At 42.7% G+C, this 25,348-nt stretch overlaps 1 protein-coding gene across 4 annotated transcripts in view; it reads left to right on the top strand.

Annotated features, from left to right (window-relative positions):
• Window positions 1-25,348, top strand: part of Ntrk3 (neurotrophic receptor tyrosine kinase 3) — a 377,921-nt gene that overhangs the window by 249,841 nt on the left and 102,732 nt on the right. The window contains exons 13-14 of one of the 4 annotated variants that reach the window (XM_005077777.4): window positions 11,012-11,146; window positions 12,585-14,620. The exons of 2 other annotated variants lie outside the window; for them this stretch is intronic. In XM_005077777.4, the coding sequence (XP_005077834.1) occupies window positions 11,012-11,146; window positions 12,585-12,703 (254 nt within the window). In that variant the 3' untranslated portion in view covers window positions 12,704-14,620. Of the gene's footprint in view, window positions 1-11,011; window positions 11,147-12,584; window positions 14,621-25,348 lie in introns of those variants that run through there. One more of the 4 variants, XM_021231640.2, reaches the window with a different exon arrangement.

Raw genomic sequence — 25,348 nt, forward strand, 5'->3', positions numbered from 1 at the left:
AAAATATGGCTAATCTTGTAGGAAATAGAGAGGCTTAATTTTTCTTCTGCAAAACATGCAGAGGGTTTAAGAGCAGAGGAGCCTAGATGAGAAAGGCTGGCCTCATATCCTGGTTCTGCATTTTATTAAAGGGAGACTTGGCATGAATTATTGAGCCCTTCCAACTTTAGTATTCCCATCTATAAACTGGGTGTCATAACCATATCATGAGGATGTTAGAGAAAGTGTATGAGGTATTCTATGGATGGAATTTAACTCATTGCCTGGGCAGGTGTAAATGATTATAGACATTGATTGTAAAGTTTCATTTATTCAAAAGAACCGATTGAGAGGTGAGAAGGAAGCATATGAAAAGTTTTATTATAGTTCATATGTTTAAAATGGTTTCAGACAATAGAACAAATAACATAGACATCCACAAGTCACTGCTTGGTGATCTAAAGAAAGTGATTATTTAAAGGCTGACTAGGGATCGGATATGAAAATTAAGCTAGAAAATAAGTAACTGGGAAAGTGGCATTCTATAGGACTGAGGACAGAAGCTGAAAGGTGTAAAGCATGGTCAGTTTAAAGCTTAACTGAACCAGAGGGTGTGAATGGGGGAAGAGAGGATAAGGCTGGGGTGGTTGCTGAAAATAGGGTATGGTTGCCTGTTCTCGTGGGGGAGGTGATGCAGGGGCACTTTCTCACAGATAGCTTCTGAACAGGGTAGTGGATTGTTGAATGTGTTGTCTTCCTGATAAATTAGGTAATGGCATGTGAGGTGAATTAATTTAATGAATGAAACCTGGGAAATGTGTTAAGAAGCCCCCAGATACTGGAGTGGGTGGTGAGAAAGTACGAGAAGGCATTTGGTAGAATTTGCCGTATTTCAGTTGTTTCTCTGAACATTTGTTTTTTATAAGAACATTGGTGACATAAATAACAAAATCCTCATGTAACAGAAGGGAAATTAAGGCTCAGAGAAGTTAAATTATCTACTCAGGACTTTGAGGTCACATAAAATTGGTTGGCAGTAGAGAACAGGGATCTGAAAGTCACGTCAGTCTGTCTCCAGATCTTTACAAAGTAGGGATTGGAATGTGTACATGAAATATTACAAAATAAATATCTGAATCCTAACATTTAATTAGATACAGTAAATAAAGAAGACACTGACCAGAAATGAGGATGGCTCCTAGTATTTGTGTCTGGGTGATTGTAAAGGTGGGGGTGACTTCAAATAGTTTTAGACACGGAGATTGATTTCCACTGGGTACAGCTTGAGACTCTGCGTTTCCTGAATTCTCCCAGTGCTGCTGCTACAGATGCTGCTGGCGTTGGTGGGAGTATCCAAGGGTAAGAGAACCTTTGAGAAGCCAGCATAGAGGATGGATGAAGTAGAGATGCCAATAGAAAAAGGGTCAGAAATTGACTGGAGTTTGGCACTGTTAGGTACTGGAGAGTCAGGAAGCCATACTGTGTGGCAGGATCAAGTTGAAGAAGGGTGGAGAAATTTGGTAATTGGTAATCATCAAATGTGTGTGTGTGTGTATGTGTGTGTGTGTGTGTGTGTGTGTGTATGTGTGTGTGTGTTTTCTATGAAAAACTAGAATTTTCATTATGGAAGGGAAAATTTAAATGTTCAGTAATAGTTAATATTAGAGTTGGAACTAAGTCATGAGAAGTCTAGATACTTAAATGAACTAAGGAAGGAGGATGGCACAGAAATGAATTGTGACATGCAGGACATTGCTTTACCACCTATTAGGTTAGAAACTTGTTGCATGGACATGTCAAAAGGTAAAGGTAACTAGAACAGGAACGATTTTAAAATATTGGATATAGATAATTATCGAATAGGGGATGGAATCTAGAGAACACGTTAAGATGTCCAAACAGTGACTCTAAAATAGGAGTGGGCGGCGAGAAAGCATAAGGTTAGTGAAATGGCCATGTTTCAGCTGTTGGCCTGAGTGCTGTTGGCTGAGTGGATTTGATGGGAAGTATCAGAGAAAACAGTTAATTTTGTTACCAAGGAAATGCATTTTTCCCTTGAATGCAGAAGGAAAGCAAAATGACAGGGCTTAGATCCAGATGGTACAGTAAGTTCATGCTTAGTGTACCTTCTCTGCACCAAATTTATAGCAATAACTGAAAACAGGAGACTTGGCCAGGCAGCAAAACAAGCAAATAACCTTGTAACCAGAAATGGCATGGAAATAAAAGATGATGAGCAGAGGACCATTTGTCCTCATGATATGATCAAAGTCTAGAAGCAAACATAATGGCAATGTTTGTATTTATCTCTGGAGGGATCTTCAGAAATGTACATGCTTCAGATTGCACAGAGATCAGAATAAGAGCCTCTTCTCCAAGTCACACACTGGAGACACAGATGACTATACAGAATAATGGTGTCCCCAAAAGAATAATGTTCTTCACTCTGGAAGCACAGCTAATGGGAATTTCTGAGTCTTAGAGAGTAAAGGGAGATGGGATAAAGGTTCTGCCTTTTAGGTACTTCATTCTTGTTTAAGGCTGTTGTGCTGTATTCCCAGTATCGTCCTGTAGGGGCTCCAAGCTAATATGGGATTTTGTTCAAAAGCTCCAAAAGGCTACCTGGAAACAACATCAGCAACAAATTAGAAAATACAGGAGAGCAGCAAGGGGGAAAACATAGAAGAAGATCAGGAATATGTTCCCATTTTCAAGGTAAATTATAATATAAAATCATGAACTATGTAAAATATCCAGTGATAAAGATGATAGATATTGGCTTTACTTTTATTCAAAAATAATCTGTAAATCTTAGCTAATACAGTAAGACAAGAAGATAAAAAGGACATGTAATACAAGAGTTGACAGTCCTTATTGTGAATGGTATGTGTTCAGAATATCAAAGGGTATTTGTAGCAGCTTACTAAGGTGTTCTGCAAAATTGATAAAACATAATAGATAAATGAAAATAAGTACATTTCTGCCCATATAGTTCTGTAACATTGACACACAGGAGGCTGAAAGCCAGCGTATACTTCATACTGAATCCCAAATCAGTCTGAGCTACACAGTAAGCCTATCTAAAAATCAAAACAATGACCAATGACATAACACAGCAGGTTAAGGGATTGGTGGCAAGTTTGGTGACCTGAGTTCAATCACAGGAACCCACATGGTAGAGGGAGAGAATTTACTTCCAGAGGTTTCCTTCTGACCTCCACACAATTATCAAGGCACTTGCCCTTTCCTCCACCAAACAAACAAGGAAATGTTTTAAGAACAACATCAAAAGTATATTACCTCAACACAGTCAGAAATATTAACCTACAACAAATAACATCTGGCAAAAATTAAATTAAATAAAACATATGCATTCAAAAGTATAAACACAGCAAGAGAAGTGTGAACTTCTCTATTATTATGGGATAAATATAAGATAGTAATGAGTATAAAATGATCATGTGGGGCATTCTGAAAATACAGGCATGTACGTATAAGGTGTATATAGGCTGTAGGTTACATTTCCAGCATTATAAGAAGACAAAACCACAAAAATTGAGTAAAGTTAATGAATAAAAGCTACATACAGCAACATAAGAAAGTGTCTGGTTTTTCTGAACACAGTGGTACACACTTGTAAGCCCAGCATGTAAGAAGTTAATGCAAGAGGATAGGGAATTCAAGGTCATCCTGCTACATAGCTACAGTAACTAGATAGTTGGATGTATAACGGACAGGCATGGGAATCTGAATTTTTGTATATGTCATTGTCAATTAATATGCAAGGGGAAACTATGTAGTAAAATAAAGTAATGGTGTTATCTCGTGTCAGCCACAAAACAACTAATAACATGAGTGAAGTTTAATACAAAAAGGGTTTACTTTTTAGTTTTCACAAAGTTTCTTATTTTAAAGTAGTTTTGATAGTAAAGTTTCAATGTTTGGTTAATTGCCTTGTGTTCCTCCTTCATTCAGCCTCTCAAGACCATTGTAATCATCCTCTATTGTCAGGACACACTCATGGTCACCAAGAAGCCAGCACTGGTGCAGTCTCATTAAGTAAAGGCAATGTTATTCTGAGTTCATGATCCCCTGCCCCAGTGTCTTTTCTCTGACTCACCCTGCATTTAGTGACCAGGTCTCTTCAGCCTCACTTTAGTCTATCACTTTAGGCTTATCACCTGTGGTGTTGGCTTTGAGGGAGGGATAACTTAGAGAGGCTGTATTATTCTTAATCATGACATGTCAAGATATACACTTACAGCAAGTAGATGGCCATGGGGATGTTAACCCTGGTCACTTGGCTAGGATGTTTGCCAGGTTTTTCACTGAAAAATTGCACAATTCCCTCTTTCCCTCATGCTTAAGATATTCATCAAGAACAGCATGTCCCACATCCTTGAGTGGAGAGCCCCCGCATAAAGTATTTAGAATTCTTTTGCATGGAATATAGACATTTAATAAGAATATGATTTGACTTTGAGAAGGGAAATAGTCCTTGAAATAGATTATAAACAACATGGAATGAAAGATTAATATATTTGAATATGTCATTATTTTTTCGTAGCTCAGTCTTGTCTGAAACTTGTTGCAATTCTTCTGCCTCAGACACTAGAGTGCTGGGATTACAAGCATGTGCCAACACACCCAGCATATGACTACATTAATATACATCCTAAAAACCTTTGTCCTTTATACAAAGTTAAAAGACAAGCAGTAGACTAAAAGAACACATTCCGGTGTGTGTAGTCAGCAGAGAATTTGCATATGAAATAAATAAATTCCCCACAAATAGGAAAAGGGTAACGCCTCAGAAAGCCATGTTGAAATCTCAAGATAATATCTACCACTCAATAGTTTGGAAGGACAACTATACAGTAATATCAGGTATGGAATTACAGGGCAAGATATTCATCCACTTAGTGATTACAGGGATGTGAGTTGTATGAACTTTGGGAAAGCATTCAACAATAGAGTAAAGGATTGATGTACTCCAAAGAACAGTGTCAAAAGATGTGCTTCTCAAATGTTTCTGTGCACGGGGATCACAGGAAGAGCTTGTTAAAATGCAGATGTCGATTCTGTGATCTGGAAACACCTTTGTTTCCACCAAATTCCCAGCTGTTGCTAAAGCTCCTGGTTCACATATTGCGTTTGAGAAACAAGGCTCCAGAACAGAGATAGTAAACTGTGCCAGTCTGACCCCTGCCTATTTTCATAAATGAGGTTTCTTGGGGAGGTGTGTTCTGTTTAGTTTTTGTCTGTAGCTAATTCCAAGCCACACTGGCAGAATTTGGTTGATGCAAAAGGAACGCTACAGTATCCATAGCCTGAAATATTTTCTATTTGGTCCTTTACAGGAGAATTGCTAGCTGTTGTTCCAGAGTATTGCTCTCACATGTGTGTAGACTTTGGTCATAACAATTATTGTGACATTTTAAATAATAGGAAAATAAAACCAACTAGGAGTTGAGAGAACTGGAAATAATTTATAACATTAACACAATGACTGCCATCAATTGAAAATCAGTGAATGAAGGACTGGGGATATAGCTCTGTGGTAGAATACTTGTTTACCATTCCTGGAAACATAGGAAAATAAAACAGCAATAAAAACAAATAACCAAATAAAGTTAATAGATGGAAACCAATGCATCGATATGGGAAAGCATTCTGTTTTGCTGGGTTTGGTTACAAGTTTCAGGTGTGTGAACAAGGATGAGGACTGCAGGTCATTTACCTTTATGTTGCAAAGGAAGAATATCATCAGAAAGCAGGCGAAGGGAGAAAAGAGTCTATTTTTGCTTCCTTTATCGGAGAGCTGGTGTCCATCAATATGGCAAAGGCATGGCAACAGTTAGGGAAAGCATGACCGCAGGCACACACAGCTGGCTGATCATATGATTTTACTTTTGTCCACACGCAGGAAGGTGCGAGTGAGAGGGAGAGACTGGAGAGATAGGAAAGGGAGTGGAGCAATATAATGCATCCACTCCCAGGGATCTATTTCCTCCAGCAAGACTCCACCTCCTAAAGGTTCCTTAACCTTCCCGAAGAGTGCTACCAACTGGGGACAAAACATTCAGGTCCATGAGTCTATGGGGACAGTTCTCATTCACACTGCTACATTCTTCAGTTATAAAGTAGCAAGTTGAGGGCTGACTTGACTACATGAGGCCTTGTCTCACAAACAAAAATCAGTCTCATTTTCAAGTTCAAAGACTTTGCAAGACAATACTATAATCTGGCTATCGGCGGTGCATAGGGGTGCATAAGTAGGAGTGCCTGTGTGAGTCATCTATTTCAGAGTAGTGGTCAGCTCTGGTGGGGAGAATCAGGGTGTTATATGCACACAGGTGAGTTCGCAGTCATGGTTCTAATAGGTTCTCTTCAAAAGAGCTGAAAAGAAGATACCAAAATATTAAAAATTGTTAATGCTAGGTGCTGGGCACAGTTTTGATATTCTCTATACTTTACTGCTATTTTAAACATTTGAAAAGTATACAAGGAATCAAAACTGGAAAAAGCGTACTTAACATACCAGATATTTGGAATTGAAGGAAAGAAATGTAGATGGTCTCTTAATGCCTGGGGTTTCCTTTCTTCTCAATTTATCAAAAAAAAAAAACAAAACATGATGCCCAATGGCCTCATGTTATCTCCCACATAGCAAATTTTGAGGATAGTAGTGATGTTTTATGATACTGTTTTACACAGCATGAACTTGTTTGGCCCTGAAAGGTGACTTCATTCATGTCATGGGGTAGAAGAGATTTTACCTTTTGGGGGGCCAACAGTTCACTCATGTAAGCCAAGATCAGCCTATTGTTGGGATAGTCTTAGTAATGCCAAGGGCACTGTTTCTCAGCATGCCTTTTCCCCTTTGTGTGAAATTGTTCTATTATTCCTTAGGCATGAGCTGAGAGTGCCAAGATTCTGCTAGGACTTTTGTTGTGTTCTGCGTACTTTATCTCACCCAAACCTTGTTGCTTTCCCATGTGACTTCCATGGGCATGCCTACATGAGGGGAACACTTTAGCCTTAGCCCCTTTCTTCTGAGCCAGATTCATACAGCTGGAACCAGATTTGGCCTTGCAGATCAGTGGGCCAGAAAATCTCATTCCATACATTTCCAGCAGCATTGGGGCTACTTTACTGGAAAGAGCACCCTATATTGGAGCCAGGGACTGTGTTAAGTATTCTTCCATGAAGCATATGGCAGGGATATTACTGGCTCAAGTACATTTCAGTGTCCTGTAGAAGCCTTTGCTACATGTAATTATGATATTGATATACCCCAGGAAATATAACAGCTGTATATAAAAGCTAAAGGACTGTTTTTTCACATACCTACATACTTTAGTCGTATTAGGCACTGGAGACAATGCAATTGCCACATTCACTTTTAGTAGTGGTGTGCTTGGTGGCTCCTAATATGTTTACTTTGCCTATGAATTAATTATATTGATTTAATGTGTGTGTGTGTGTGTGTGTGTGTGTGTGTGTGTGTGTGTTTGCCAGGGTACATATGTAGGGTCAGAGGCCAACTTGTATGAATTATTGTTCTCCTTCTGCTATAATGGTCACAAGGATTAAACTCAGGTCCTTGGACTTGGATGCAAGCATCTTTACCTGCTGAGTCATCTTAGTCATTTTACGAGCCAAAATGTATTTTCTTAGTGAGAACCTCATTTCTTAAGACAGTACCCTCCTATGCATATAACTGTGTTCCTGAGTGGGCTCCCATCTTTTGAGATGACAGGCTTGATCTTCTATTACAGAAGGACTGTCTTTGTAATTGTCAGTCATGACCAGAGAAAGGATGAGTTTTGTTTTAAAGGAACAGGTGGTGAGTACTGGCTGCCATTCCCTCCATGGTGTTCTTTATTGTACAGGCATGTATCAGTCTCAGGTGGGAAGACTGTTCATACATGAACGCGTGCAGGAGCCCACAGAGTGGTGGGACATGGTGAACTGGGAACCACATGGCTGCTCCACAGTGCACAGCTACCATCTGCCTCAAGTGATGATTACTGTATAGAGATACTGGTTCAGCCTTTCCAGAACACTTAGATTGTTAAGACAAGCTACAAATTGGGATATTTTAAGTGTAAGGTTTAAATTTTAAATGCTGTAAAGAAAAACTTTGAATTTTTTAATGAATTCCCTTGTTTGGGATGGGAGGAGGAGGGGAGGAAGACATTGAGCAGTGGGCTGAGAATATGAGTGAGAGTGAGTATCCAGCTACAGTTCTAGGGCTATTCGTAGGCAATGGACTAGGCTTGCTAGCTTGAATTACAGAAGCCAGCAAGGCTGAGATTTGAGACTTGTCGGCTTGAGCCAGCACTTCTGGACTTCTATTGAATTTGATTATAGGAGAAGAAAGCTTAGATTCCAGAGAACAACTGCCCTAGAGAAGTAAAGGTTCAGTCCAACACAGTCATAACCCGTAGTCCCCAGGACACTTTTCCCATGAATTGGAGGAGATAACAAAGCAAGAGACATTTGCATAGGGTGGAACTTTTCTTCAACATGGTGAACTCTGTTCACACAGTGGCAAGGCCAGGACACTGGACGGATCCCCCCAGCACTATGCTTGGTTTTCCCACTCTTTCTGTAATCACAACTGTCCTGCAAATTGTTCCTCTTACCAGACTCCTACTGCCTCCTCCTCATAGGCTAGTTTACTAAGTGTGGTTAACGTCTAGATGGAGTTTGGGACTCCTTTCCGGAAGGCTCCAATCCAAGCAACATGTTCCTGCCAGAGTGATGGGTATCCAAGGGAAAGCTGTTTTGTGATGTGTTGTATGAGGGATGGGGCATGGAACTACATGGATCTCCATAGAAGCAGTTTGTGAAGAAAGAAACCAGTCCTCTGCCCAGCGATTGCTGCAGGGGACAGGTTCCTCTCCCTGGAGAATATCCTAGCTTGGCTTTCTCTCTAACACCTATTCCTAAGAACTAGTTTTCAGCACGGGGTCTTGTTTCCAATTAGGTCATTTCAAGTATTTTGAAGTTAGAAAGATCTGGATTCAAATTCAAATTACTATAAAATAACATTACATTTAAAAATGATTAAGTTACTGCTGTACAATTTTTAGGATGTTGGCGGATAATCAATTAACTGCATACAATGGCTTCCATGATAATGTATCTTTGGATTCCATGGTGATCAGTGATATGTTTGCTTATAGGGGCTTTGCACCAGGCTCTTTCTTGGGTCTGCTGGAATCGTGGATCAATACTAACTAATGACTCTCTGATTAGGGTAGGGTAGGCTCCCTTCTAGAATTGTCCTGGCTTCTGTGTCCCTTTTGGACTTTAACTCCTGAGTTCTGTGTATTTCAGTTCATTTTTGTGAAGTAACAGCTCTAAGGTGACAAATGTATTTGAAGAGAAAGGGTAAGAAAGCTCTCCAGTTGTACCTTAAATAAGCACTTTGTGAGTAGGCTAGATAACAAGGGGGACAGAAGGAGTGGCCCTTGGGCTTCCAAAGTTAGAAGAAGAAAGTGTAGGCAGGAGACACAGGAAGATGCTCACAGCTCACAGCATAGACGTTAGAGAGCCGGTGGTGGCTGCTAGTCAGTCTGCAAGATTGAAACCTCAGTCAGGAAGAGGTGCTTGGGCTCTATACATCTGTTGGGGAGACAGAGAGGTTTGAGATTCTGGACTTCATTTTGCATTTTGCACAGCCATAGGAACTAGCCTTCCCTTGCTGTTGAGAATACAGAGGATTTGGCCATGCTGATTTAATCTGTTCTTGGTTCACTGGGGGTAGGTTCCAAAACTCCTCACTCCATCCTTTGGGTGTTCCACTCCCCTTCCCTCCTCTCCGCATCCCTTAGAACTCCCTTTCCTTTCCTGGAGCAATCCTAGAATTTCTGGCTGGCTTGTGCAGGATCTGTTCTGAATTACAGAGGGCCCACAAGTTCCTTCATGCTGGATGACTGACTCTGGGGAGAGCCACTGACAGATAGAAGAAGTTCATTATTGGGCCACCTGTGGGCAAGGCCTTCTTAGGGCATGCGTTTGCCTCTTTCTAGCCTTCTCTCTGCCCATCTAGGAATTTCTTTACGTCTCCATGGTCCAGGACTTCCCTGCTGTACTCCGAGCATATGTCTCCCCTTCCCTTTCTGGGGTTGTTATGAGGAGAGGTGAGGGATGCAGGAGTTTGGAGTGGTGCCTCTCATGCTATCAAGCTTCAGCATTTAGAATCTTGGAAAGGCTCCACCCGGGACAGAGTTCCAGAGAAAACAAACTTCAAATCCTGGCTCATATGGGAAAATGTTCGTGTTTACAGAGGCAGCTGTAGGGACATTGGCAGGATTGGAGCAGGTTTGGCCCTGGTCTGTATAGAATCTGACATGGAGTATTCCTGAGCCCGTGGATGTTGCGTAGGTCTCTAGAGGAGAAGTCTCTCAGGAACTGCAATGAAATCACCTTCCTGAGTCCTGTAGCCCTAGAGTCTCCATGGAAACTAACTTCAGCTGTTCCAAAGGTTTTTGCCCTCATAATGAGAAGAGAGATGGGAAGGAGCCACCCCCTCTATTTCATCCTCATTCCCCATCACATCACTTCCCTCTTGGACATTTTTTCTGTGGTTGACAAAGCCAGGAAGGGGATCTGGGATCCAGCAGAATCATCTCCCAAGTCATAAAACTCTTCTTCTCCAAGGCAGAAATGGCACACAGGAAATTTACAATGAGAATAGTTTGGGGGTGTTAAACCTAATAAAGGGAATGACTGACGGGCAAACAGGTTAGGAAAGTGATTGGGAAGAATTCATGGTGATGGCAAATCTTTCTTCCCTGACACCAATTTTATGAATTTGATAATGCCACTGTGTGATACTCAGGAAAATGATTAGATGTTATACATAAAATGAATCAGGCAAAGCAGTGTGGATACAGGTGCTGGGAGCACTTGATTTCTGTTTCTGGCATTGTGCATTTAAGAAAAGTCCCCCAAGGCTTTGCACTTTGTGTTTAATACTGACCATTAATAATGCCCCCATGTCTGCCTCTTCTGCCAGGGGTCTTTTCAAACATAGACAATCATGGGATATTAAACTTGAAGGACAATAGAGATCATCTAGTCCCATCAACTCACTATATATATGAGGAACCTGAGGTCCAGAGTGGGGATGTGTCTTACCCAAGGTCACATGGTGAGTTGTCTCCCTTGACATCTTTGTATTAAGTACAGACCCCTCCCCTACCAGTTTTGATTCTTGAGACCCAAAGACCAATATACTCCCATGTGTCTCAGAAGACTAGGTTGTAGGTAGGCATCCAGATTTAGGTTAGTATTCAAGTCCCTTGAGTGAGAAGGATCTCTTACAGAGGAGGATGCTTCTTTAGGCTAAGATGAGGGATGTAGGACAGCAAGAGAGGGGCCATGGCCTAAAGAGAAGCAGAGATATCATAATCTCAGAAGGCTGTCCTTCCATATCACATGTGAGATCCCCTGCTCAGCACAGAACATATATATTCCTCTTAACATATCATGAATAAGGGCGATACCTCTATTTTTATAAACTGATCTCACTACCTGAAGACAGAGGTAACAAAACAGCCAAAATGACTCATCCCTGCTTTGACCATACTGTGTCCTATGCAAAGAGAGTAGGGGAAGTCTCAACACAGTTGAACTTAGTCTCTCCCCATCATGTATGCCCAATACTCAGGGGACCATTGTGCCCTCTCCATTCACACACACACACACACACACACACACACACACACACACACACACACACACACACACAGCTTTCATACAATGATGATGTTTCTTTGCTTACCTAATGCCCCCACACACATATACATAGGCATTTTTACAATCTGGGGTTGATTGAGCAACCCTTATCTGGGGTTTGATTAGGAATACCCATGTCTCTGGACATCCTATTCTGTCCCTAGATACATGGCCAGAAAGGAACCAAGCTGTCATGGACATTCTCGAGGCAGCTCATTGCCTTGTGGTCAACTGCACTCCTTCATAATGTCTCTAGCCCCTGTAAAACCATGGAATTATGGCAAGGTTTAGTTTTCAGCTATCATTTTCTAAGACTTTCACAGCCCTGGCAACATAAATTGAGAAGTCAACAAGAAAGCAAACGTAGACTTGGGAGTATAGCATGCCTACCTCTGTGTAGCTGAAAGTGGTAAGAACTTATTTCTTAGAATTAGACCCCTAAGGATGTTGTTCTGGTAAAGACGAACCTTCTTTCCCACCTCTTTTGGGAATACTAGTGTGCACATACACCCCTTGGCCCACCTTCCCGGTAGCTCATTGACAGGGTTTCTTCCTCCCAGAAATATGGTTATCGACCAAGACTCCCATAGAGTCTGCCCCAACAAAATGGAGTGTTTCTCTGAGCACACTTGTTTTAAGTTACCACTGAACCCCCCTCCCATATCCTTCCCTTCTGTTGGTTATTCATTTTGGCTATTCCCAATATATATCTGTAGCTATAGCTCTAGATTTTCCCCTTTCAAGTTCCCTCTCTGTTTCCCCTTTTAGTTTTGATCTTCTTTGGGGGTTTTGGTTTTTACTTTATTTTGCTTTTTCTGTTTTTCTGTTTTTTTTCTTTTTGTTTTTTATAGGTTTCAGAGAAATTATGTTGAATCCAATAAGCCTTTCCGGACATTCCAAGCCTCTTAACCATGGCATCTATGTTGAGGATGTCAATGTTTATTTCAGCAAAGGACGTCATGGCTTTTAAAAAAACACTTTTAAACCTCCTTGTTCTGATGTCACCTTGGTAGGATGGGCCCTCTGAGAGGTTGGAAGCTCTAGGCATTGTTCTTTTTGGATCCAGGGATGCTAAGTAGCAATCGCATGAGCCACCAGTGCTCCAGCACTCTTTACCACCACTGAGATGGGTGTGTCTCCCATGGACCACTGGCAGGTTGCCCCCTCCCTCCAGTCATCACTGTGTTCATTTTTCTCCGGGCCAACGAGGCAGCTCCTGCCAACATCGTTAGAGCCAATAAAGAGAATACAAACCCAAGCACCAGGAGCTACCTTTTAAACACACTAGCCATTCTCTTGACCCAGCCATCACAAGAAAGCCTGATGAAGTCCAGCCGCATCCCGCTCTCACTTTCCTGCTTGGAAGCGTGGGGTCTCCATGCTGTCCTCTCAGTGATCTCGTCACCCTGTGCAACCTCCAATGGGGAAGAGTCACAGAGGGCTCTTAAGCAGAGGTGGAGACGGCGCGGTAAGAGGAAGGGGAGCCAGGTCCAAGTATTGGCAACAGATTAGGTCTCGGAGGGAAGAATGGAAGACAGTCATTTTGTTGGTTTCTTTTTATTTTTGTGTGTATGTGTGTGTGTGGAGAAAAGTCATACTTTTTTTTGTGGACACACTTGGCCCGTCCTTCTTCTTCTCTCTGGATTGACTCACACTGAGTGCAATGTTAGAAAGTTCTTTGGGAAGAGTTTTCGCTGGCTCTACCTGGGTCCTTAGAGCTGCAGTTCCAACAAGCATTGGCTACAGGAGGTCTTGCCTGTGAATTGGCCATCGTACTAGGACCACAAGGGACCAAGGGAATCAGGGACCAAGACCCTTCCTCCTAGCTCATGATATCGGATTGGCTCTCTCCCCATACTTCCACTTATTCTTGACTCTGAGAACTTTTGGAACCCAGTGGAACCATCATGTCAAGGTCAAGATGAACTGAAGGGGAAGAGAAGTAAAACCTGACCTCCTCCAGCCCCTCTCATGGCACCGATGGGCTGTCATCCTGGTCTCTGGTCGATATGTGTGTTCACTTTGCTTGCTTTCACTCATGTCTTACTCCATAGCCATGCTCTCCCAAAGAGGGGTTGTTCCCCCAGTTTCAACTTGACCTTCTGGGGAAAGGGAAGGGGTTGATAATCCTTTGCGTAATGGGGAAGACAAATTTGCAGAGCTTGAAAGCTTTGCCAGGGTGGCTGAGTGAATTTTTGCTTGGCCCGGCTCTCCCAGTTCCATGGGTACCCCTCTTATGGGAAAGGATATGGAGTACCCCAAGTTCAGTTCTTGAGACAACATAGTGTTTAGTAAATCTCATTGTAGTGTTTCACAGCAGATGGAAGACAGAGCATATACGTTTGGAAAACTTAGAAAATTTATCTGAGTGCTAAAGATCTTAGCTAAGGGTTACATTCCCTAGGACCTGAGCATGATGGTTCATCATGTCAGGTTCCCAGACTGATGCTGTACATACCTCCATGGGGTATATAAGCACGAAGCTTTCCAAGTTCTTTCCCAGGACCTGGAGTGGCCTCCACAGTGTCACTTCAGGCTCAGGGTTTCTCAAGGGTCCCCCAGGTATGTAGTTGTCCAGGCCCTTCCAGCACTGCTCCCCCTGCTACCCATGGTTCTATGTTGAACGTTTCCCCATCACACTCAGATGACCCCTTGGGTTCAGATCCCCTCCTGAGTGTGGCTTTAAGGAGTAAGTTTGAGGGTGATGTTTTTAATTGTTGTAAATCATGACCTCATTTCCAGCCTCCCAGACTCCATCCATCACAGCATCTTTTATTCTGCCATTTCTTCACTTTGTGCTATGACAATGGGGCGTTGTGTTTCCACAGAGACTTATAGGAGTGTTCCGTGTATAGTTTCTTAATAAACACTTTATTTTCTAATGAAATGACTGCATCGGACCTCTTATTTGGAAGCCTTACAAAGAATATTAAAGATGTAGCCATTCAAGGGCTGCCCACAATTTGTTTCCCACTTTGTTATTACTTTTCTATGGAACTTTGTAGTACAGTTCTGCTAGCAAGACAGCTTTGTAATATGTCCTATTGATTGGACTCATGGAGACTCCACCAGGTACCTCAGATACCTGCAGTGAGGTGCTTCTTCATCTTATTAGGTACCCAGAGAATTTCAGCAGTTTATCCAAGATCACACAGCATGATAGGCAGAAGAAAGATTCAAACTTGATTCCTGCAGTCATGACTAGGCTACTGGTATCTTTGGTATCTGGGGAGTTTTTGACTGTTTGAGAAGCTAAAACTTGTAGAGGTATTTTCTTTGGAGCTGATGTGAAAAGAGATCCGGGAGTGGGGATGGGGGAAGCCTTTCTCCTTGATGTAAAAGTAAGCCTGTGAGGTTCTCCCTAGGATGGAGTAGTTTTCTATCTTTTCTGTGCACTTAGAAAAAGATTAATCTCTGAGATTACAGGTCATTCTCTTATCATTGAAAGACACACACACACACATATACAGACATATACACATGCACATCAATGCTCACCTTGGTTCAGCTGTCTTGGAAGGGCTCACATGGGTTTCCAGAAGGTGGAGGAAATAAACAGTCTCTGAATCCCACTGAAAGTAAAAAACCAAGGTGAGCCGGCATTTCTCTCTGACTAAGCTTGGATCCTGGTCCCCACCACAAGTACAAAGACCAAACTTTCTTCTGTACTTTATATTTGCTTCCTTTTAGGAGGAGAGCAAGCAATGTATAAGAGAAACAGAAGGAGGGCTGGAGAAAGGATAGTAGGTATATGTGGGCCCTTCTCTGGGCCTCACTGGGGCTTGTTGGAGCTCCATCACATAGGAAGCAAGGGAGAGACAAGCCAAGGTATGTGGGATGCGTGACAGGGTGGCTTAGGTACAGTTGGTGTCTTTCTGTATGACCTCACTCACATTATTGCCAGCACAAGTCTGCTTGAATCCTTCCTGCCTTCAGTGCAAGTCTGTGTCTGATAGAGGTTATGCTAACTCTTCAGTTTGGTGTGTTTTCAGGAGTTTGAGGTTATTAGGGTTGGGGCAGGAATGTCTGGTATTTGGGATTACCCTTGGGACCAAGGAGAATTGTGTGAATTCAAGGGAAAACTTTGGTTTTTTTCATGAGAGATGTTTAATCTTTGTGTTATCCCATGTACAGAGACTGCGAACGCACAACATATATAGTGGGTGGGGATAACCTCTGAGAAAATGGGAGGGGACAGGGTCTCGTTAGCATTAGCCAGGTAGAGTGAGTGCTCTTCTAATGTATCAGGAGGCAAGAGGAAAGGATGGAGCTGTGGGACTGTTCAGTGGTTCAGGTGAAAGAAAAAAAAAAAGAAGTCTTTGTATGGTAGCTTCTATTGTGAAGGATGAGCTGAGGTCCTGCACCATAAGTGAGATGATCCGATAAGAGCTGAGATGATATGCAACAGCATTGGCAGAGACTATGGCAAATGTCAGGAAGGTGACTGGGCAGAGAAATGACTTGGCTGGGTTTGGGAAACCATATCTGGTCTCAAGGCCTGCCATTTCTTTGGTTTCCTGATAGGTATTAAAGTGCCATAAAATTCTTTCCATTAGCCCTTGGAGTCAGGCAGAGCTGGCACAGGGTAGCCCTGGAGCAGAGCTCAGTCCAGAAAGGCTGCCAGATTGGGGAGCTAAGGGGCATCGCCAGCCACCTTTAGGGTTCCCTACCTTTAGGGTTCACAGTTCACTGGCAGATGTTCATAGTGGCTTTCTTGGTCTTAAGCATATGGTCTGGTGCTATGATATTTTGCTGTAGGGCTTCATGCCTGCATAACCCATGAGCCCAGTATGCTTGTCAATCATTTTCTGAACTTTATTCTGGAGAGACATTTGAAAGGTGACAATTGTGTGTGTTGGAGGCTGTGGAACTCCTTACTTTGCTGGGTATCTTTAAGTGACACAGCCTATAGAGGTTGTGCATCATTAGGTCGTGTGGCCAGGTCATGGGACTGAGGGCTAAAAGCCCCAAATTAGGCTCCCAATGAAGCATTCACAACCATCACTTTGTCATATGAAGTACCTACTCAGAACCAGAACTTTCTATCCATGAGAAACTGAGGCTCAGAAAAAATCCATTAACCACCCTGGGTTTCTGTAGCTTATGACACCATAGGGTATGCCTGAGCTCAGGGTACTCTTGGTTGCTCTTTTGTTCCCCAAAGCAGTCTCTTTTCTGCTGCTGGAGACTTCACCATTATAGCTTCCTACCCTCTACCTCAAGATATGGTCCCTTCAGAAACTATCCCTAGCTTCCTTCTGCAAGCACATTCAGAGATCTGATATGTTGAAACTGCCAAGTGATTCTCATTCAAGAAGAGGACAGATGTTAGGTATCCTCAATTTGGAAGCTAAGACGCTGGCCACTGGGCTTCCTAGTCTCTCCTCTCTTGTATGGGGTTTCCTCCCTGCTGCCAAGTTCTCCACGCCTCCATCCCTCACCTCCACGTCTACATAGGTGTGACAGCAGCAGCAAAATACTAGATTGTGACACCTCCTCCAATTCCAATTTGTCCCAGTTCCTTCAGGCCAAAGCCAGAATGGAGCAAGGATCAAGAGTCCCAGATACAGTCTTGAGGCAGCCAGCGAGGGTTTGGTCCCCCAGTGCAAGCTCAGACATGGGCAGATGAATGCAAGGTGTGTTCATTGCTGCACAGCTTTCTGAGCTAAGCTAGTCATGGATCAAGCAGAGCACAGCCGACCTTCTTTGGTGCTTGCTGACTCCTACACTGAAGCCAGACTTGCACCCACGTTTAATGTGACTCTGACGCCAAATGTGAAATGAAGGTGGCAGAAAGATAAAAAGGAAGGAGAGATGAGACAGTGAAGAGTGGGTCGAGCTCCCTTGAGGCATTTCTGGGAGACCAGGAGGAGATTCTTTAGCATCACAGGGGAGGATGTGAGGCAGACTGGAAACCGCTGAGTTGCATCTGCAGTGTCCAGTGCTGGCCTTAGGCTCCACTGTTCTCCTCTGCTTGCTCTGCCTACCCACTGTACGCCTGCTCTTTGAGGCTGGTTGATGTGGGTGAAGCGACTTGCAGCCTCGGGTTTCCTTGGAAAGCTCTGGTTCTGAGTTTTGCCTCTAGAAATCCTGTGGTTACCGCCCTCTCTGCTTCCCACTTTCCAAGAGAACCTCAGCCCGGCTCTGACAGTATATTTTTGGAGCTAAATCAGATTCCTCCTTCAACCCTACTTGAACCTACAAGTGACTTGAAGGAGATGCATTAGCAGCGGGTATGGTTCTGAAATGACATCAGGATTCAGAAGTCTGCCTGGGTAGGATTTGGGTCCTGTCTCTGTACACAGTAAGTGAAACCTCTGCAGAGTGACCTGGCCTTGTTTTTCTCCTTGAAGAAAAATGTAGCCAGGAAAGATATTTCTGCATGGGTTGTAAAAGACCTGTGACCTGCCTTGCGATCCCTTCCCATCTGGAGAATGGCACCCACAACATAAAATACAGTTGAGTATGCTTGTCAGAGCTCGGTCTTCCTTGCCGAGTCTCTTCTTGTTGTGGATGGACATGGATATTTGAAGCGTTGCTTAAATTTTCTGCATGTGCCAGGCTGTGGGAAACCGAGGATGGGAATAAGGAGTGACCTCTTGGGCTTAAGTCATTGGCGGGGACAGGCTTGGCTCCTCTGACAAACAGGAGTGAGATGTGCAGGGTGAGTTCTGTGGTGCATAGACCCTGCCAGGTTATAAAGGATGTCGACAGCACTGGCGTGGAAAGCCTCCTGCCCAGGCCCAGGGTGGACTTGGGGATTTTTGGAGTAAAGGCAAAAGGCAGGAATATAAACTCCTGGAAAGCAACCACAACTGCAGGAAAAAAACCCATAATTGACAGCTGTAGTGGGACTTCCAGACCTACATACTAGGAGACCCATGAATTTACTACACATGATCAGAAACACCCCTGGGCATAATCATTGTGTTAACTCATGACCCTATGCAAATCATAGTCCCTCAAGCCCTTTTCAATGTCAGTGAGCTCATTTGATGAGCTTAAGTGTGTGAAGATGGGTATGTGGTATAGTCCCAAAAATGGACCCTGGATATTATGAGATTCCAAATCACGGAGCTCTTACTTCACCCCTCGACTAAAAGAAAAGTCAAATGACACCTCTGGGTCCAGAGGATGGGTGGTCAAGATCTCAACTCAGCCATGGAGAGTTTGAGGAGCAATGGATGAGGCCGCCAACAGGTATGCATTCCAGAACTGTGGCCTCCAGGACTGGCTTTGAAAGTGTCATAGCAGCATAGAACACATCACCAAGCCAGACTTTGGTAAGTAACACCAGAGAAGGTCTTGGTGGAGACCTACAGGGATAGCTTGTCTTTACAGCACTCTTTTCCTCTGTTCCTGCCACTTTTATGCTGTTACCATGGCAGCAAAATGAAGCTTTTGGGAACTGCATTGGAGCAAGTGGCCTATTTCCCTTAAAGAGACACTTTCTTCCCTCTCTTGATTGCACAGTTCATTTGCCAGTGAGAAGGACAAGGACCTAGGCTGGTAATGAGTAAAGTGACTTCAGTGCTTTCAGATATGGCCTGGCAACCTTTTTTTTTACAGACTTCTGAAGAGCCACCAACATTCCTGCTCTAAACACATGTTAGCTTTGCTCTGTGTGTGTCCTTGTGGTGTGTATGGTGTTTCTTGCTCTGCAGAAGCTGATAAAAATTCATGAATCCTGGTCCCCTTCCCTTTCTCAGAGAAAGAGAAGGTGGATGGTAGGAGAGAGGGGCCATATGTATCCATATGTATGACTTAGTCTCACATTCTCAGGTACCTAAAGTGCCCTTGAGTTTGATGATAATAGGATTTAGCATCTGCAGGAGGAGGCTTCTCTCACTGGCTGTCTTTTTTGGAGGAGCATTCTCCAAGATCTACCTTCCCAAGTCAAGATCCAGGCATGACCTGAAGTCTATGCCCCAAGGTCTACTAAAGTGTCTCTTCCCAGGTCCTTTCCCAAACAGTCCTAGGAAACTGAAAAGTCCTATAACACAGACTAGATGCCAACTGAACCTGTGCATTGTGTGTCCATTAGTATTGTTACCTTCCCGCTGATAAGGGGGAAGGAATAAATCTACAGAAACTCTTGGGAATGTTCATCTCTGAAGGATCAGTCTGGCTAAGAAGGCATAGCCAGGATCTGTGACACTCTCTGTAGTTTCCCACCAGAGGGCAACAGCTTTGATCAAGTCCTTTACTTGAGAAGAATCTGATAGAGTTGACTAGGGAGACCTTGAGTCCAGTCTTTCCTAGTCAGTGGGCACTGAGGGAAGCACCTTCAACATAGATCGTATTTCAGAAGGTTGTGGCTAGGAGATTTTACATTCTGAATCTGTGTCCAACTGTTCCACAGAATGGCTCAATCTTTATGGAAGTCAATTTAGCATTTCTTGTGACCCAAACAGGCATTTGCTGCTTAACACCTCTGATGCCAAATGGCCAACTTGGTTATGAAGAAGATCAAAATGACTGCCTTAATCATTTTATCAGGTCAGCTGCTTGACAAACTGTTATTCCACACTGAATGGGTCAGTTTTCTGGGCAAGATTTCAGCAACTGCAATATGGCTCTCCTTTAATTTAGAATTCCCAAATTGCAAAAAAAAATCATTTTCTCATTTCAGTTATTAGATACATGATTTGAAGATCATGTGCCCCTCATCACTGGCTCCATCAATGATCTGCTTATGTCTATCAGATGTTAAAGATTCATCAAATAACATCAGAGATCATTACATGGTTTATCTGGCTCTTATGGGTTCATGGTGTACCTTAGGATATTAAAGGCTCTGAGAACCCCTGCTGTAAATAAGCCTGTTTATTCTGCAAGTTTTCCAATATAATTGAAAAATGGAACGTTCTTCACTTAACACCTATTAATACATTCCACACACATACCTTAAGCCACTCTGTGGTCAGAAGCTTTAAAATGAGACCTAAGCAGGAAGCCTCATCAGCGACCCACTGATGTCAAAGATGCCAACGAGGAACCACACCCCACATCTCAATGCAACAGAAGGCTCAGGCCACCCTATGGTAAGTCCCTTCACATAGCAGCTTGAGATGTCTGCTCTATTGTGGGCCACTCTCACAGACTGATGTCACCTAGTGGTAGCATACAGAAATGAAGACGGGAATCCCAATCTCAACAGTGCCACTAAGCAAGTAACTTGGGTAAGTAAGTCAACTTTCCTTGTTTTGTATTTACCTCAGTAGTTGACAAAAGGATTACTGACACTCCATATAGAATAACCTATTCAACCGGTACACTGAATGCTATGTCCCAATGAGCCACTGTTGACTCCTGGCAAGGAACATCTTTTGGTCTTGGATGCTTTCTAGTGAACATATTGGCTGATGAGATGGGAAGAGAGGGAGAGAGGGAGAGAGGGAGAGGCTGTGTTTATGGGTTGGGATCAGCCTGTTTCTCTGGGTGAGGGAAGGAGGCCAGTGTTTGGGTTTTAACAGACCCTTCCTGTCACCTTTGGACAGGGCCAAGCGGGACCTCTCAGAAAGATTTTCCAACTTTGATTTCAAGAAGGCAGAGCTGCCTAACAAATAGTCTGAAATGTCAAAGAATAAATGTTAAAGCTTGAGAGGTCATTCTCCAGGGAGTTGCCTGGGCTGGTGAGGGAGGGAAGGGAGGAGGGAGAGAAGGACACAGCAGAATCCTCCACATAAAGATTCCAACTTAGTTTTGTGATATTTAAGAGAAAAGGAAACTGAATTATTTATAAGATGGAAGATGGAAACAGGCTATAGAGGAACGCCTGGGCTGGGGATGGGAACTTACCAGTCAGTAGTTGCCTGAAGAAGCTTCTTTTGTCCTTGACATCTTATTGGCCATTTCATGAGCTGCCTACTAGAATTTTTGTTACTCTGTAGAACACCCACATCATCTTATGTAGGGGCAGTTTCTGGAAACAAGTATTACAAAAGACATGGGTGTCTTTCTCTCCAAGAGTTGAAGCACATGGTTGGGTAACCCTTTGCCTTCTCTCAGTTTCCAGCCTGTGCTTCTCAAGGCAGGGATTAAGAAGAGCCCCAGATCCAGTGTGAGTGGGAACCCTCAGGGCCTTGGCCTGGGCACCAGTTGTCAGTGCAGATAAAGGAAGATGAATTTCACCTTTCAATTGTTTCATCTGGAAGATGATGGAGACAATTGTCCCATGCTCCTTTTGGAATTATCAAGGATGACGTGTGTTCAAAATATCTTTGCACGATGTGGCAAGGATAGGGGTGGCTTCAAAGTGTGTGAGGTGAAAATGATATAAAGAAAGCTTAAAAGGAGAAATCAAAGGTGGTGGAAAGATTGGTGGTCAAATTGGAGGGAATGAAGTATCTTGTTTGTTTTGGTTAGTGATGCAGGAAAAAAATGTTTCCTGGTGATAATTATACCCTGATTCTGTAGCATGGGTAACTTAATCCATCAAAGGGTTCAGTTAAAGTAAATCTGGCAAGCTCTGAAGCTCACTCCTCACCTTCTCCAGTGTGTTCTTTGTCACTCTCCTAATAACTCTTTCTGTGTGACCTTGGCATTCAGAGATAGAAATAGAACCAATTTTTGACACTTTGGAGTTGGTGAAGTGGGCTACTCCAAGGGCAAATCAGATCATCAGTGGACCTCTAAACAAGCAGTACTGTGTTTAGAATGCTTAAATTTTGCTGAAAATAGCAAACCTCTACTTGTTTTTCCTTTGACTTGTTTTTATACACCTTGATGAACCTAGAGAACATTTTTTTCAGTTAAAATGTCACAATGACACTTCTGTTAGAAACTCTGAAATGCACTTATTCTTACATCAAGTAATTCACTGTAGTCTCCGGAAAAGTCTTCCAAATAATTTTCTTCCATCCTGTACTTTCTATAACATGGAAATTTAACCCAGCATCCATTGACTTAGGGCCTTTTATACTCTCAAAATTTACTGGAATCCAAATATAACTTTTGTTTATATGTGAAAAGTCCACTTTTATTCACTGTATCTGAAATTAGAACTGAGGAAAATGTGCGTAGCCAAGAACATACACAAAGCTCTCAGAGTGGTGATGTCACCACCAGAAACGTGGGAATGTACAAGAAGGATTTCATGTGTTAGTAAGAAAACCGAGCAGTGGCTGTCAGCTTGTAAAGTCCCATTGGTTAGATCAAGGGCAACGAATAGATGGAGATGAAGAGGGAGAAGCCATTGTGTATTGTGGCTTTCATCACAAGTCATGTTTGAATTTGTTAAGGAAATCAGCAGTGTTCTAGCCAGTCCCTGTCCAAGTAAACATAAGTTTAAGGATACTAACATCTCCCTGATTTCTCTAACCTGGGTGGATTCAGTAGAGAGGTTGGACTATAACATAAGTTAAGTCTGTATAGAACCCAACACACCTCTCTGCGGATACCTGTCTCATCGTGGTTTGTGGTGGGTGATAGTGCTTATACCTACTATGAAATGTGTGAGGAGACAGTTTTGGTTGTTATAACTAAGGATGGCTGGTATGCTCCACCTTCCACCACACAGAGTTAGCTGATCCAAAGCATTAACAGTGCCAAGAATGACAAGCTTAGTTTAATAAGAATGTAGACCAGTATTTCTTAGTCTTGAGCAGGAGAGACTTCTGTAGTTCTTGGGACACTCTCTAGCCTCCAGAGTCCAGGAACCACAGGAAGTGACCACCTGCAGCCTGTAATCAGCACCTTTCATGCATAGCCCTTTAACTGCCTCTTAGTCTTTACCAAAGTTATTGTTGGTGTCCTTCCAGGAGCCTCTCAGACTCTTTGCTGAGGCATTCTCCTATGAGTATGCTATACTTCAGATGGGCATGCTAGGGTTAGCTGAGGCACCATTGTCTGTGTGTAGTGGGTTGTGAGGACGGTGAGGCTAAGTGAAAGTCCAGACACAGACTGAATGTGGGCATGCATGCATATGAGGCCTGTTTTATGCAGGACGGAGATGGAGGTCTTTGAGAAAAGGAAAAGGCTAGGGGTCAAACTTTAGCTTCATATGTCTCACCGTAAAACCAGAGACCTTTAGGTATGACTTTAAATTACATTGTTGATAGGTCTAATAGGGGCATATCTTATTTAATAGTAAGTTAGCATGATTTATACCTTCCTGATCTTTGGACAACTGAGCCATTTGCTCCTAATTAATAAAGGGTGGATCTTACATGAATAAATGGATAATTGGGAAGCAGTGTGATGAAACCATGGGAGATACAAGCACCAAGGAAGAATAGCTAGCTTTCAAAGAACACTTAAAAACTTTAAATTGCCGGGCGTTGGTGGCGCACGCCTTTAATCCCAGCACTTGGGAGGCAGAGGCAGGTGGATCTCTGTGAGTTCGAGGCCAGCCTGGTCTACAAAGTGAGTTCCAGGACAGCCTCCAAAGCCACAGAGAAACCCTGTCTTGAAAAACCAAAAAAAAAACTTTAAATTATTTTAATCCCGCATATTTATCTATCTGTGTGGGCACACCATGCTATTATGTATGTATGTGGAGGTTAGAAGACAATGTGAGTTTGGGTCCTGGAGATAAAGCTCGTATCATCAGGCTTGGTAGCAAGTGCCTCTATTCCATGATGCACCTCACTGACCTCTAAATGATAGTATTAAAAATACTTAATCAAGACACCTACTTGCAGCTTTGTAAGTAGACATTGTAGTTCAGACTCCTATAATTAAATGATCAGTTAAGATTTAAATGTTTCGCCATTTAAAGAGCCACTGGTCTCCTCAAACCTTGGGAAGCTTGACCCCCATTGCCATGTGGCTGAACACCATGGTCCTTTGGTAACCCCGGACCGTCTGAGGTCGCCCTTCTGCCATCTCCATGCTCTGGTAATGCTCACACAGAGTCATGCCCTTGTCAGGTTGCTATGGAAACTGATCTCAGGGTCTTTACAATTGATTGGTATTTTGGGGAACTCAGTGCTTGTCAGTATGCTGTGACTAACATCACAGGGTTTGGGGTGTTCCTGTACTGTGGCCTCCATTTGTGCACTATTGTGGGGGAATCTGTCTATAGCAGACTGGTAAAGACACTGGAGAAATTGAATAGGAAAGATTTTTTCTACTCTTAATAACAGTGTGCTTTTTTCTGATTACAAAAGTAATTTATATTCACAGTGGAAAATTCAGGGAAATACAGAAAAGCATACAAACACATAAATTATCCACCATCTCATCACCCAGAGACAACACCACTAACGTTTTAGCTTTCTGCCTTCTAATCTTTTTTATGTACTTATTTAATTATTTAACAGAATGAAATCATTCTATATGAGTGCACACACACATAGTTTCTGGTTTTTTTCCTTTTAGAAGATTGCTTGCATGTGCTGTGTGTGCTGTTTATCTTTTGCAATATTTTAGAAATTTGTGTATAGGTAATGTATCTACCTGTGCTTCAAAAACAAAGCACCTTACAAAGACTTGTGCTTGAATGGTCATAGCATTGTTTTTTTCCAATCAGCTAGAAGTGGAAAAAAAAACAGTAATGCCTATGAACTAATAATTTGATCAAAATACAGGCTATCCCTATTGTGGGATACCACTAACACCCGAAGACAATGAAGTAGCAATGCATGGGGAAGCATAAATGAACCTAAAAAAA

The sequence above is a fragment of the Mesocricetus auratus genome, unplaced genomic scaffold (assembly GCF_017639785.1).
Source record: "Mesocricetus auratus isolate SY011 unplaced genomic scaffold, BCM_Maur_2.0 Super-Scaffold_4256, whole genome shotgun sequence".
NCBI classification, from domain to species: Eukaryota; Metazoa; Chordata; class Mammalia; order Rodentia; family Cricetidae; genus Mesocricetus; species Mesocricetus auratus.